Genomic DNA, 14,737 nt, shown 5'->3' with positions numbered 1-14,737 from the left:
CTTGAAACAGGACTAGGACTACAAAATTCATATAAAATAACACATCAATATGGCAAATAACGGTAAACAAAAACAACGTAAGGTAATTTATTTTTGACAAATACCCTTCATTATATCCGATGTTCTCCCATCGGTTAGACGTCCCGTTTGTCAGACACGTTGAAACAACAAAAGTGTTCGTTGGTTGCACTCAGGTACACTGCATTGTTACCTATAGGTAATATGCAGATCCAAATTTATGGATAATGACCTTATTTAGCATACATAAAACAAATAAAGATAATTCAGCAAGGATTTTTAATGGTAAAAAAATAATCTTATTCATTTATACAAACCAATATATGTATTCGCATATATTATGCTTCATATTTAATCTCATTATGAACACATGTAGTTCAGACAGACAACACAGTGACTGTAGTAACAATTACCCAAACAATCTCCACAGCGTCAAAGAAAGCAGCGTTGATTTGCTGGAGTTTGAACTCCACATATCAGAATACCTAAGGGGTACCCTCTGTGACTGCACATATTCTACTCTCTGAAGACAGCCATTGTTTGTGTGTGAACCCTGACTCTTGCACTTCATTTTATACAACAGGTTTTGTTTATGTTGCAAAGAAAGGTGCAAGTATGGTAGTAACTCAGTTAGTTACATGGGAAATCTATAATTCTGTTTTGATCCTTGTGAACAGTATGAAAACATACAGAGGAAACACAATAATGTTTTGATCAAAGTGAACATTATGAAAAAAACCTTGAAGGGGTCAGTCATATTTTAAACTGAGTGATTATTATGAAAACAAACTTGAAGGAGTCAGTCATATTTTAAACTAACATTATGAAAACAAACCGAGAGGAATCATAATCATGTTTCAGGTGAGTCATAATCATGGTTTCATCTTTTTAAACATTATGAACACCAACTGAGGTGAGTCATAGCCCTGTTTTGATCAAAGTGAACATTATGGGCACAAACTAGAGGAGTCATAGTCCTGTTTTGATCAACGTGAACATTCTGGACACAAACTAGGGGAGTCATAGTCCTGTTTGGATCAAAGTGAACAATATGGAAATAAGCTTAGGAAGCCGGTGATTGAATAAGTCAGCTAGCATTATTAATATTCTGATCAAAGTAAACTGACGAGCAAACGAAAGTACACAGGTTGCGTTTCTTCCAATAAGACAAAACTAAAAAAACAGTTAGATGAAATGGAAAATGTACTTTGAAGCACACTGCAATAAAAGTATTTTATCAGCAAAATGACATTGTCCCAGTAAACAGCGACGTAGTGATGACCACTGCAGACGGTTTCTACGCTGGAAAGTCAAAGCATACCACTCAGTGGTCGGCAGGCCTGTATGCCAGCAGCACGAAGTTGTCTTGTCACTGTGAATCGGCTAATTCAATTACCAAATGATGTGGCTGTTGATGACCTCATCGCCAACATCCGGTTGCGAAAGCTAATAACCCTCTCATAGTAATCTGCTTTGGGGTGTTGTGACTTCTGGGTAGATCACAGGACTGGACTCTCATATTGAAACAACTAAACAGCTGAATTATGATCTGTGTTGTGCAGCCGAATGTCCCTGCAATGTGGCTGTTGGAAACGCATATTTGTGATATTCCGTCGCCCGTTCTCGTTGCACTTTTGTCAAGTGATTTTTCAGTCTTTACAACAAACTGGTTTTATGCTCTCGGTGCGAAAAATGTTCGTGTATGGGACAATAATCACAATTTTGCGAAACTTTGTGCAGAAACCCGTAGAAACTTTTTGGTTACTTTTTGGAAAATTAAAGAGGACGGTTACGTTCTATACAATCAGTGCTATTAAAAGCTTTACTAATTATATCGAAAATTTGGGATTGCAGCTACAATTACATCTGTGTACTTTCTTTTGCTCGCCAGTTTATTTCTGTACAAAAAGAAACAAAATCATAATTAATGTTAAAATATACCACTCGCAACTCATGTAAAGCATCTGGAAAGTCTATGGGAAAGGGTTACTGTATCAGTGGGTAAGTCTTGTAGTGAAGTCTGATTGATTTGTCTGATAATTGGCAGGTTTGACACGGATGTTCTCTTTGGTATCTTCCCATTCTACCATGACTTCGGTAAATACTGGATTGTGATTGGTTAATCATAGTCATCCAGAGGTATATAATCACATTATATACCTTTGATTTTTTAACATGTTACGTATTTATTTAAAATCAGAATAACATGGTAATGGTAGAATGGAGATAAACGTATTGTGTTGGAAAATCAGCGGTATATAACAAAATTATAATAGCTCTAAATGTTGTATTTAAAACCTCACGCTACGCGTTGGGTTGTAAATCAAATTTAGAGCTATTATAATTTCGTTATATACATCTGATTTCCCAACACAGTATGTTTATCTCCTAATTATGATTACTCCCAGCCTGACTACTTATGAATGTCCCGCTTTGCCTACTCTGTAAGGGAGGCTCCAGTAATGATTAGAAGCCATGTGAGATAACGCCTCTACTCGGATTAAAACCTTTTTGTAAACTTAAAGTACATGTTGCTTATTTTGAAAATTCAACATAATCCCTCCAGCTTCCATTCAAACTATTAACTGTAGCTCGCAAAGATGTTATGAGATATTTACAGAGCCCGATTATGTCGTGGAATTTATTTCCCTGTGGATCTTCTAATGCTATTTTCCTGAATACATTTTAAACCATGATGAATCCAAATGAGGATTAAAGCTATGGTTTGTAGCAGAAATGCAAGTATGTCAGTACTTGCTGGTAAACCATAAAGGTTTATCACATTTCGTTTATTGCATATATAGCACGCGCAAATATACGAATGTGAGTAAAAAATGGTGACATTATTAATTTTACTAATATTCAGGTAACATCACACGCATACACAATATTGCATACATACCAATATACAAAATAAAATATTTGGCAAATATGATGAAAGTTTCAAACAGCACATACACAAAATAAGCGTTAAATGTCACACCATCAAATAACTAATAATGTGCACTATGCATTATACATAAATATACTGGACAAAATAGTTAGGGATATATTTTGAAATTATGAATAATGATCTAGTTTTTACTGACAATCTGATGAAATATTAATTATAAAAATAGCAATATCCCTAAATTATTTTGTCCAATCTATGTACAATTTGTTCAGCATGATAATCACATTCACAATCACACCAGATGAGAAACGGCATCACCACAAAGAAGTAGTGAGATCGTACCAGGAATACGTCCAGCTTGAGTTTGGCGTTGTCAGCAATAAGGTTGTGGATGTTCCTGTATGTTCTAACAAGGTTGCTGGCAGTGTGTAAGGTTGTGGATGTTCCTGTATGTTCTAACAAGGTTGCTGGCAGTGTACAAGGTTGTGGATGTTCCTGTATGTTCTAACAAGGTTGCTGGAAGTGTACATGGTTGTGGATGTTCCTGTATGTTCTAACAGTGCTGCTCTCAGTGTATAAGGTTGAGAATGGTTCTGTATGTTCTAACAAGGTTGCTGGCAGTGTACAAGACCGTGGGTGTTCCTGTATGTTCTAACAAGGTTGCTGTCAGTGTATAAGGTTGTGGATGTTCCTGTATGTTCTAACAAGGTTGCTGGCAGTGTACAAGACCGTGGGTGTTCCTGTATGTTCTAACAAGGTTGCTGTCAGTGTATAAGGTTGTGGATGTTCCTGTATGTTCTAACAAGGTTGCTGTCAGAGTGTAACGTTGTGGATGTTCCTGTATGTTCTAACAAGGTTGCTGGCAGTGTACAAGACCGTGGGTGTTCCTGTATGTTCTAACAAGGTTGCTGTCAGAGTATAAGGTTGTGGATGTTCCTGTATGTTCTAACAAGGATGCAGTCAGTGTCTAAGGTTGTGGATGTTCCTGTATGTTCTAAAAAGGTTGCAGGAAGTGTTTATGATTGTGGATGTTCCTGTATCCTTTAACAAGGTTGCGTTAGTAACTATCAACTTCTACCATTTAGACCCCAGTTACACCAACTATGATATATGGCTGCTCTCGTTACAAATTCATCGACATCTGTCTATTATATGGGTGACTACAGGGGCAAACAACTATTGCGGTAGTGATTGCCTATTGTGACCATCTGTTGGAAAATACTTTTTACTTCAAATGTTTCATTTCCCAAATGAATGTATTGTGTATATGCGATAAACACCAGCTGAGGTAGTTTCAGTCTCTTTTCACAAATGACAAGAACCTGAAAACCCTGATAAAAGCAGTAAAATCATAAACCAAAGGAAGCTGCAAGTCTGTTCACAAACATCTTGTATTTTGTGTTGCACATTTACCAAAAGAAGTCAGTTACTAAACTATCAATAGTCACAGATGCCACCCATGTATCAATGGGTCTTAGTCTGGACAATCGATTAATTGCTATGTGACAATCAATAATCGATAGTTCGATCATCGTTACGCCGCTAACAATGTGAGATCTAGACTACCAGTTGTCAAATTTCCGTTTTGTGGAATCCATGGTATCTTTTGTCTTCACAAGTCCGTCACTCTGAGCTTCATACGCTCGATACTAACGCTCTCGAACAGGCACAAACTTGGAAATGGTCGGAAAGAGAACTTAACATATTGTTTGAATATCGATAAATGCGTGTAGAATAAAACCCACTCGCTCACTCACTCACTCACTCACTCACTCACCCATGGACTTCACTGCAGATTGATATTCACGTAATGAATCTCATAGCAAAATGTCCTTATGACAGGAAATAAGGCATTAGTAAGTGTGCAGTGATGATTTTTGTGGACATAAAACTTCCTGAATCCTGCATCATGTATGTCTTTCAATAGTTTCAGTTTACTGATGCAGTCATTCCGGTCAGTGCAAGGTCCATGGTATTCCACATAAAACTGTCGGACTTTCGACATTTCGCCTGATGACACCATGTTGATTAGCGAGGGCCATTCTGAATGTTCGATGTCCATCTTCAAGACATCAATGTATTTCTGGAAAACAAACAGAGACTTTAAAACGACATCCTTATACATTAATTTTCCAACAAATATATACAATGAGTGGGTTTAGGTACTTTAATGCCGCATTCAGCAATATTCCACCAATATTCTCGTCGGAACACCAAAAACGGGCTTCACATATTGTATTCATTTTGAGAATGTGTAGATGGGTCTTCTTGTGCTCGTGTGTTATGTGCGTTTGCTTGTGTAGGTAATGTTGACATCAATTCTCCGCAGTCAAAGGAGGTTTGCGATTTTTCGATAATCTCAGCTTTCATGTAACAAACTCAACCAGTTCGTTGACAACGTCTTCTGTGTTCTTCCTGAGAATATTATGGGGAGCTGAATCTTCTATTTTCTGTCTTCGTGATAAACAGTCAACAGAACGGAATACTCAAGAGCATAAGATCTGACCGCTCTCCGAGTAATGACCTAACTTTGGGCCCAAAGTAATGAGGTCAGTTTTACCCACAGTAATGAGGTCAATTTGGACCAGAAGTAATGAGGTCAAGTTCGACCTAAATTTGGGGCTAAAGTAATGAGGTCACACAGGTGATCGAACTACAGACCAGGTCTGTCATTAAAAACCAAGAAATCCCGTATTTGTTCGTCTATTACAAAAATATTATTTGTTGTCTTTACCTTCATGACACTTAAAGGGACGTACACACATGTGTAGCAGTGTCTCGTTGAGCTAGTGCTGTCTTGAGTGTGTTTGGTAGTGTAGCTGGAGAGCACGTTACAGCTTGACAGGGTGTCGACGAATCCTAACAATATTGGCTTGCGTGAACAGCACACCAATGAGTGGATTTTGTTTTACGTCGCTTTTAGCAATATTCCAGCAACACCAGGAATGGGCTTCACACATTGTATCCAGGAGGATATTGTGAGGAATAGGACACGGGTCGTTTACCACGAGAATACCCACAGCCCCCTAAACAAATGAATGAAATGAAGATAGGGTGCAGTTTGAAAGGGTGACGATCAATCCTTAAGCTGTCCCGTTTTACCGAGCGCCAGGCAAGGTAACAACAAGTAACAGGGTAATCACAAAAGTAATGAACTCCCATTTTGTGGAAAGTGATTGGATTGGCTTTGTGATTAGGTGCATCACTCCGAACGTGTTTGTTCTTATTCCCGATGGGTTTCAACCCACAGATTTACTATATTTTATATCTGTATTTTACTGATTCTAGATAAGTCTAGTTATAAATATGACATACGTTCGACATACAGTGAAGTCTGTCTATTATGGGCTGTTCTTGTTCAAAACCATGTCTTTAAACCACCAAAGCGACAAAGAAACCTCTTGTGAATTAGATTGCAGGTGCTAGTAACTAACACTACCGAGATGACCAAATGAACGTCTTGTTAGAACCGGGCATCATGTCCAGATGATATGCCAATCACTGGATTGTCTGACCGACCCTCGATTATTTTCCTACCACCATCGTAAAGTGGGATGTTTCTGTCTGCGTGCGACTATCAACAGCTAACCCATTAATCATACGAATCGTAGCCCCTTTGCGGGCCAATTAATTATAATTTCGTGCTTCTAGTGTGGCGAAACTGACCTGTATAGAGACATTAAAAACAAAGGTAATTTATTTCGAATTACAATTACTTCCAGTACTAGAACGAACTAGCGGTGGCTGAGGAGGTTAGATAGCCGATTTGGTGACTCTGTTATTGTGTCTTTGAAGGGCACCATTGGCTTCTATCATTGTTATCATAACTGTCGGGTTCCAATCAGCGCTTGTTTATACTGGCTTCCAGCTTTCGTTAAGTCATTCCACTTGTTACTTTGTTATTGCTTTACCTGTACATATAAATATAGCTCTGTACCCCATTCTCAATCACCTGATGAAGGAGTAAGCATTAACTCCGAAACGTTGTGTTCTCATATAAAGAAGTTGATATCCATAAAATCTTCATCCTTCTGTTATTGTGGTTTTGAAGACTAGATCGGACTCATCTCCCACAGACACTGTACACCTACGAACGTTTAATCCCGACTTGAAAACTTTTAATCACAATTAATCACTTTCTAAATGACACATAGTTTAGAACATGTGAAGGTTCCTAGTTTATGAGGAACATATGTCCAAATATTTGTAATAGTTCGTAATATTCAAAATGTCACTGACCCCCGTGTGGTTCAACATTTTCTTGATAGTCGTCAATGTATGTAAATCCCAGTTGTTCCGCCTCTGGTCCTTTCCGTCAAGGCCTGAATTATAAAACCGGACGCGTGGCGACCTCTGGTAAGATGCCTGGTTCATGCTGAAATGAGATCATTATCATTAATATCAGTATTATACAGCTTCAGCGATGATAGACGATGTTTACGACATTCGGATAAACATCGGCTGTTCCATACGTGACCAACTGTTTTCCCGGGGCAAGCCGAAAAGCGACTCGTGACCTTCGGGAAGGATTTTATATCCACGCATGAACATAAGAACTACCTCAAACAAGAACGGTAACTCTATCCCTGTTTGATGCCAGTCAATTCTCCTTGTATTTCCAAATGTATATTTCTGAATAGGGTTTATGAATCATACATTAGACTCTGTATATTCCGACATCTGAATTATCCGACAGTCTGTGAATTCCGACATATTTTGGGGATCCAAGCAGCTTTCTTCTATATTATCATCATATAAACATTGCATTATCCAACACCTGTACATTCCGAATTCCGACACCTTTTTCTCGTCCCGGTGACACTATTAATCTGGACAACCTGACATCATCACCCCACATTGCTTAGAAACCAGCCAATCAAACCCCACACATGGTCAGTTGACAACTAACACCCTGTTACTAGTAATCTCTTTGGCCCCAACACTTGCTAATTGGGAGTTAGTCAACAGTACATGAGATTTGTTTTGTAGACTATGCAAAAGAAATGAATTTTAAATCCCAATCTTTTTTGAGTCTAGAATTAAATTGTGACGTGTTAATCCCAAAATACTAAAAATAACTTTTCAAACTGAACATTCATGAAAGCTTGCTGCCATACCCTTGCTTGCATTTTAAAAGTGTGCAGAAAAAATGCAGAAGCCCAGAAACGTCAAACTAAAGTATCCGCAGACATGTGATTGTAAGCCTAAAATATGACTGTTAAAGTTTAAAGATGATTACTTCAATAGTATTATATTGTTTTTAAACTCACGGCAATAATATATACATTTGCTAAAATTATCCGAAAGCGGACGTTAAATCTCCAAAAGCAGATCGTAAAAAGACAGTCCGTTACACCCATAAGAACTGTTATGTAAACGAACATGCCTGCGTGTAGCTCAACCTGTAACCTTTCAGGGTATGATTCTTTAAAAAAAATACAAATAATAAAAAACACAAAAACTTTCAAATTAGTGGTAGCCCAGTTAGAGCTCTCGCTCGTCACGACAAAGACCCAGCCTCGATTCCAAATTGGAGTACAATGTGGGAGGGTCATTTCTGATGTTCCCAGCCATGATATTGCTAGAATATTGCTACAAGAGGTGTAAACCATACTCACTCACTCACCCATTCACTAAAGATGGATGGCCTCTTATCAAAGCACCTTGCCCAAAACCTATAGGACAATCACCACCAGGGTTTTCACAGTGGTCTCCAGACCGGCGCCGGTTTTGTCGACTTATCGACTGGACTGGACTGGTTGATTGTGTCTTCGTTTTCTGCCATTGCTGCTCATAATATCAACCACTGATTTAGTTTGCTTACTTATGACTTCCAAAATATAACTGGAATTTTGCGGAGTATGCAGTTTGAGGTACAACGAAAGAGGGGAGGAAAGAAAGAACTAACAAAAACAAACAAACGAACGAACTAACCAGTTCATAACGTACCAGTACAACTAAACAAGCGTGTATACAAACCTTGGATCAAAGGCTGAGACATCACACTCATAGTTTTTTGCTGTGTCATCGTCAAAAGAAAAATCGTTGCTGATTCTGCAGTAAAGAAAGCCATTATTACTTCGACGTTATTTCTAAATTATACGCATTCCACATAATTCAACATGAAGGAACAGTTGTAACACATGCCATATTTGGGATTACACACTCTCAGTAAAGAACCGATTTACAGCTGGGTCGGGTTGTGTCCCGTCCGCGGCTTTCGCGGTGGATGAGGGGGTTAAATTGTTCACTTTGTGTGCTGGCAATCCTTGACTCTGGATTCGAATCCTGGGTGGGAGTCATCCTATCAAAAGTACTAGATTTGGCACTTTACTAAGAAAGTGTGAAAGTTTTAACTGACCACTTTCTGATTGGCAGTGTGTACTCGTGAATCAACATTACCACACCTGTTTCACGTGATCTGTGTCTTATCATCTGAAAAATACGTATTCTAATCAGTTAATAGACTAATATGTCTTCCAATCATCTGACTAATACGGATAGTAATCAGTTCATAGACTAATACGTGTTCTAATCAGCTGACTACATACGTATTCTAATCAGTCGACTTGCACGTATTATAACCAGTTAACTAATACGTATTCCCTTTAGTTAGCTACTCACCCAAACGAGTACACGATACAAGGCTTTACTGGACGGTACTTGGCATCGTCACAGATCTCCCAGCCTCCATCTCCCAGTTTGCCCATGCGCAGCTTGCGGTGGCACAATGTATCTACGTTGTCAAGGTAACTAAATAGCCAATAGGGTTAGGTATTAGTATCCATATAGTCATCAATTATCGAGGGTGTCAATCACAGGATTATTGTGGAGATCATTGTATAGACTTTAGTTGCAACCCCGCTTTACATACATACTTACAAACCAATCAGTAAGCCAGAATATGAGCGTTTTGTAATATTTTGATATGATACATTACTTTCGCCAATCAAATGCATGAGATCAATACCTTTGATCAATAGAGGACCCACAGTAATTTGGGAGTATCAACAGAGAGAGAGAGAATGAGAGAGAGAGAATAAGAGAGAGAGAAAGAGAGAGAATGAGAGAGGAAATGAGAGAGAGAATGAGAGATAGAGAATGAGAGAGAATGAGAGAGAGAATAAGACAGAGAGAAAGAGAGAGAGAATGAGCGATAGAGAATGAGAGAGAATGAGAATGGGGAATAGGACCCATATGTCCGACGTTTGAAATCTACGTATCATTCGGCCGGGACACTCCCTTTTGTTTATCATGAAATAAAGTTACGCACAGTTTGAACAAATATATGTCAACATCTTGCAAATATTGACACCAGTTTCATATGTTATGAAAATGCTGTTCATTGACGACACAGATTTAAATACCTTTGAAATTGTGAATGTCCAGGTTAAAATTCAGTCTATTTTTCCTACTCTCCAAAATGCTCGGTCACAGGTAAACGAATTGATTCATATAGACCGATATTAGCATGTATTTCAATCATTCAGGTCATAGGTAAATGAATTTATTCATACAGACCGATATTAGCATGTATTTTAATTATTCAGGTAACAGGTAAATGAATTCATTCATATAGACCGATATCAACATGTATTTCAATTATTCAGGTCATAGGTAAATGAATTCATTCATACAGACCGATATTAGCATGCATTTCAATTATTCAGGTCATAGGTAAATAAATTCATTTATATGGACCGATATTAGCATGCATTTCATTTATTCAGGTAACAGGTAAATACATTCGTTCATACAGACCGATATTAGCATGCATTTCAATTATTCAGGTCATAGGTAAATGAATTCATTCATATAGACCAATATTAGCATGTATTTCAATTATTCAGGTCATAGGTGAATGAATTTATTCATACAGACCAATATTAGCATGCATTTCAGTTATTCAGATCATAGGTAAATTAATTCATTCATACAGACCGATATTAGCATGTATTTGAGTTATTCAGGTAACAGGTAAATGAATTCATTCATATAGATCGATATTAACATGTATTTCCATTATTCAGGTCGTAGGTAAATGAATTCATTCATATAGATCGATATTAGCATGTATTTCAATTATTCAGGTCATAGGTAAATGAATTTATTCATACAGACCGATATTAGCATGTATTTCAATTATTCAGGTCATAGGTAAATGAATTCATTCATACAGACCGATATTAGCATGTATTTCAATTATTCAGGTAACAGGTAAATGAATTCATTCATATAGACCGAAATTAACATGTGTTTCAATTATTCAGGTCACAGGTAAATGAATTCATTCATACAGACCGATATTAGCATGCATTTCAATTACTCAGGTCATAGGTAAATAAATTCATTTATATAGACCGATATTAGCATGCATTTCATTTATTCAGGTAACAGGTAAATACATTCGTTCATACAGACCGATATTAGCACGTATTTCAATTATTCAGGTCATAGGTAAATGAATTTATTCATACAGACCGATATTAGCATGTATTTCAATTATTCAGGTCATAGGTAAATGAATTCATTCATACAGACCGATATTAGCATGTATTTCAATTATTCAGGTAACAGGTAAATGAATTCATTCATATAGACCGAAATTAACATGTGTTTCAATTATTCAGGTCACAGGTAAATGAATTCATTCATACAGACCGATATTAGCATGCATTTCAATTACTCAGGTCATAGGTAAATAAATACATTTATATAGACCGATATTAGCATGCATTTCAATTATTCAGATCATAGGTAAATAAATTTACTCATATAGACCGATATTAGCATGTATTTCAATTATTCAGGTCATAGGTAAATGAATTTATTCATACAGACCGATATTAGCATGCATTTCAATTATTCAGGTCGTAGGTAAATAAATTCATTTATATAGACCGATATTAGCATGTATTTCAGTTATTCACTAAGGGACAGCCAGATGTTTGAAAAGCACCTGCACAAAGTTATTGATTCACTAACCTACGCTGTGCAGAGTCCATCCTTTCTCACACACCTGGCACCCCCCTTGTAATAATGAACACTGTCTCATTATTTGAATGATACTAAACTAAACAACTCTGCGATTATCATCAGCGTTTCATTGTCAATTATAATAAGTTTATTAGTTTGAGTTGGATTGAAATTCATCGTTCCGCTTTTGGGTCAAAGAAACCGTAGTAGGTTTGTCGGCGAGATGTACCTGATTCAATGTCAATACACTGGACAATGGTCGAATATTCATGAATAGATTATGTGATCTCTGATCTAGGTCTCGGTTTGAATAGTGTTGTTGAGTCCACATTTTCTAGGACTCCTCAGTCATCCAATTTGAGGACATGTCCATTCATACAAAATCATTCATGAAGGGCGTGTGTTAAAAAGTACATTATACGACTACAAATAGCCTTTAAATATTATTTACAGCTTTTGAACCCAAGTGAAATATTTTTTAAACGGATCCAGAAAATTAAAAAGTGGCCTTTATTGTTTAATAAATACTATCCATTAAAAGTTTAGACTCACTGGTGTAAATGTAGCCATTGAATTTAGGCAACTGTTTTAAACACGATTTTGCAAAATATTCCATACTGATTAAAGGTACTGTTTACATATGAACTGATGTATTGAAAACAAATTCGTAACGTTCAATAAATATTGTCATGAGCTCGCAAAACCGCATCCGTTCACATGCACACTATTTGCACGTTTTTCATCAATTTGATGCGCGTATATTCGCGTGTAAGTCGTACAATTTACTGATTATACATGTTTTATGTAACATATGTACATAAAACATGGTGAGTGCTAAACTTTTCGTGGGTAGTTTAAGTGAAGTGTCTTTGCTCTCTGTTCAAGATTTTCTTACAGGCTGGGGGCGGTGGGGTAGCCTAATGGTTAAAGCTTCCGCTCGTCACGCCGAAGACCCGGGTTCGATTCCCACATGGGTACAATGCGTGAGGCCCATTTTCTGGTGTCCCCAGCCATGATATCGCTGGAATATTGCTAAAAGCGGCGTAAAACCAAACTCACTCACACTCACTCATACAGGCTGCCTAACGTTGCCAGCTTATAACTGCGCTGAAATGACTAGTCACGCATGACGATACGGAGTTCCCTTTAGTTTACTTTACCAGGCGACATTGTGTTAGTATGTACTGACCAAGACACACCCTTCATTGAAGATTTGTTGGTATGGAAATGGGACATAGTGCGTGCTGTCTAATATGTCTCAACGAAATACACTGGCCGAATGTTATTGATCACTGGATTGTCTGGTCCAGACTCGATAATTTACAGACCGTCGCCATATAGCTGGCATATTCTTGAGTGCGGCGTAAAACTAAACTCACTCACCCATCTTAGATGCTTCAGTGATGTTTATGTTTACCGGTGGAAAACTAGCATAACGTATTCTCTATGTTTTACTATGTGTGTACAGAGATTATTTTCAGCTTTGCATTGGTTTATGAATTTTGTGTCTCGTAGGCCTGGAAAGGTCGGGCATACTAACACACCAGCAATCTCAGCTCCCGGGAACAAACAACTCTTGCAGCTCCTAGGCGCTGTGAGTTGTTGTAGCTTTCTCATCCTTACGATGTACCCATTCACAGCTGGGTGGACTGGGACACAGTCAGAACACTTTGTAAGAGTGGCCACCATTTGGCCATATACCAACGGTATATGGGGTATGTTAAGTTCTTAGGGTTGTGCACTACACAGTAATGGTTGTAACAACGTTGAAGGAGTCTGCACACAATGTTGACTCCAATGTTTATACACCCGTTCACAGGTGAGCTCGATCCCTACACTTCAACATCACTGGATCAGTTGCCTGGCGCTTTAGGCAGCTCGTGCACCACACCCCTATTTACAGTCAGTTCAGATTCTTTTCTAATTCTTTTAAAAATGCAATACGTAAATGAGAACTAACATTATTAAAAAGATCCTATACGGTTCCTGATTTAAAAACGTAACCCCTTGTGATGGAGTATTCAACACAGTCAAGCAGGACATGCTTGACTGTGATTCTTTCATCACATGGGATGCAGAGTGAATGATCTTCACCTTTCAGTCTGGTTTAAATTACAACATTGGAATAAACATTTGAATTCACTGATGTTATTAAGGCGGTAGATGCTGGGACTTGGGTTATTAGAATGTTGACAGAAACATGTTATGTATTTCTTGATAGAAATATCAATTATCGAGGGTGTCAATCACAGGATTATTGTGGAGATCATTGTATAGACTTTAGTTGCAACCCCGCTTTACATACATACTTACAAACCAATCAGTAAGCCAGAATATGAGCGTTTTGTAATATTTTGATATGATACATTACTTTCGCCAATCAAATGCATGAGATCAATACCTTTGATCAATAGAGGACCCACAGTAATTTGGGAGTATCAACAGAGAGAGAGAGAATGAGAGAGAGAGAATAAGAGAGAGAGAAAGAGAGAGAATGAGAGAGGAAATGAGAGAGAGAATGAGAGATAGAGAATGAGAGAGAATGAGAGAGAGAATAAGACAGAGAGAAAGAGAGAGAGAATGAGCGATAGAGAATGAGAGAGAATGAGAATGGGGAATAGGACCCATATGTCCGACGTTTGAAATCTACGTATCATTCGGCCGGGACACTCCCTTTTGTTTATCATGAAATAAAGTTACGCACAGTTTGAACAAATATATGTCAACATCTTGCAAATATTGACACCAGTTTCATATGTTATGAAAATGCTGTTCATTGACGACACAGATTTAAATACCTTTGAAATTGTGAATGTCCAGGTTAAAATTCAGTCTATTTTTCCTACTCTC

At 37.7% G+C, this 14,737-nt stretch overlaps 1 protein-coding gene across 1 annotated transcript in view; it reads right to left on the bottom strand.

Moving 5' to 3' along the window:
* Positions 1–283: 283 nt before the first annotated feature.
* The window catches only part of LOC137259985 (probable methyltransferase-like protein 24), a 42,090-nt gene continuing 27,636 nt past the window's right edge, over positions 284–14,737 (bottom strand). The window contains exons 7-10 of the mRNA XM_067797650.1: positions 9,536–9,664; positions 8,891–8,965; positions 7,151–7,286; positions 284–4,994 (exon numbers count right to left, since the gene is read on the bottom strand). Of these exons, the coding sequence (XP_067653751.1) occupies positions 4,698–4,994; positions 7,151–7,286; positions 8,891–8,965; positions 9,536–9,664 (637 nt within the window). The 3' untranslated portion in view covers positions 284–4,697. The remainder of the gene's footprint in view (positions 4,995–7,150; positions 7,287–8,890; positions 8,966–9,535; positions 9,665–14,737) is intronic.

The sequence above is a fragment of the Haliotis asinina genome, chromosome 13, assembly GCF_037392515.1.
Source record: "Haliotis asinina isolate JCU_RB_2024 chromosome 13, JCU_Hal_asi_v2, whole genome shotgun sequence".
NCBI classification, from domain to species: Eukaryota; Metazoa; Mollusca; class Gastropoda; order Lepetellida; family Haliotidae; genus Haliotis; species Haliotis asinina.
Note: the sequence above shows the minus strand (reverse complement) of the source record. Positions and strands in the feature narration are given on the sequence as shown.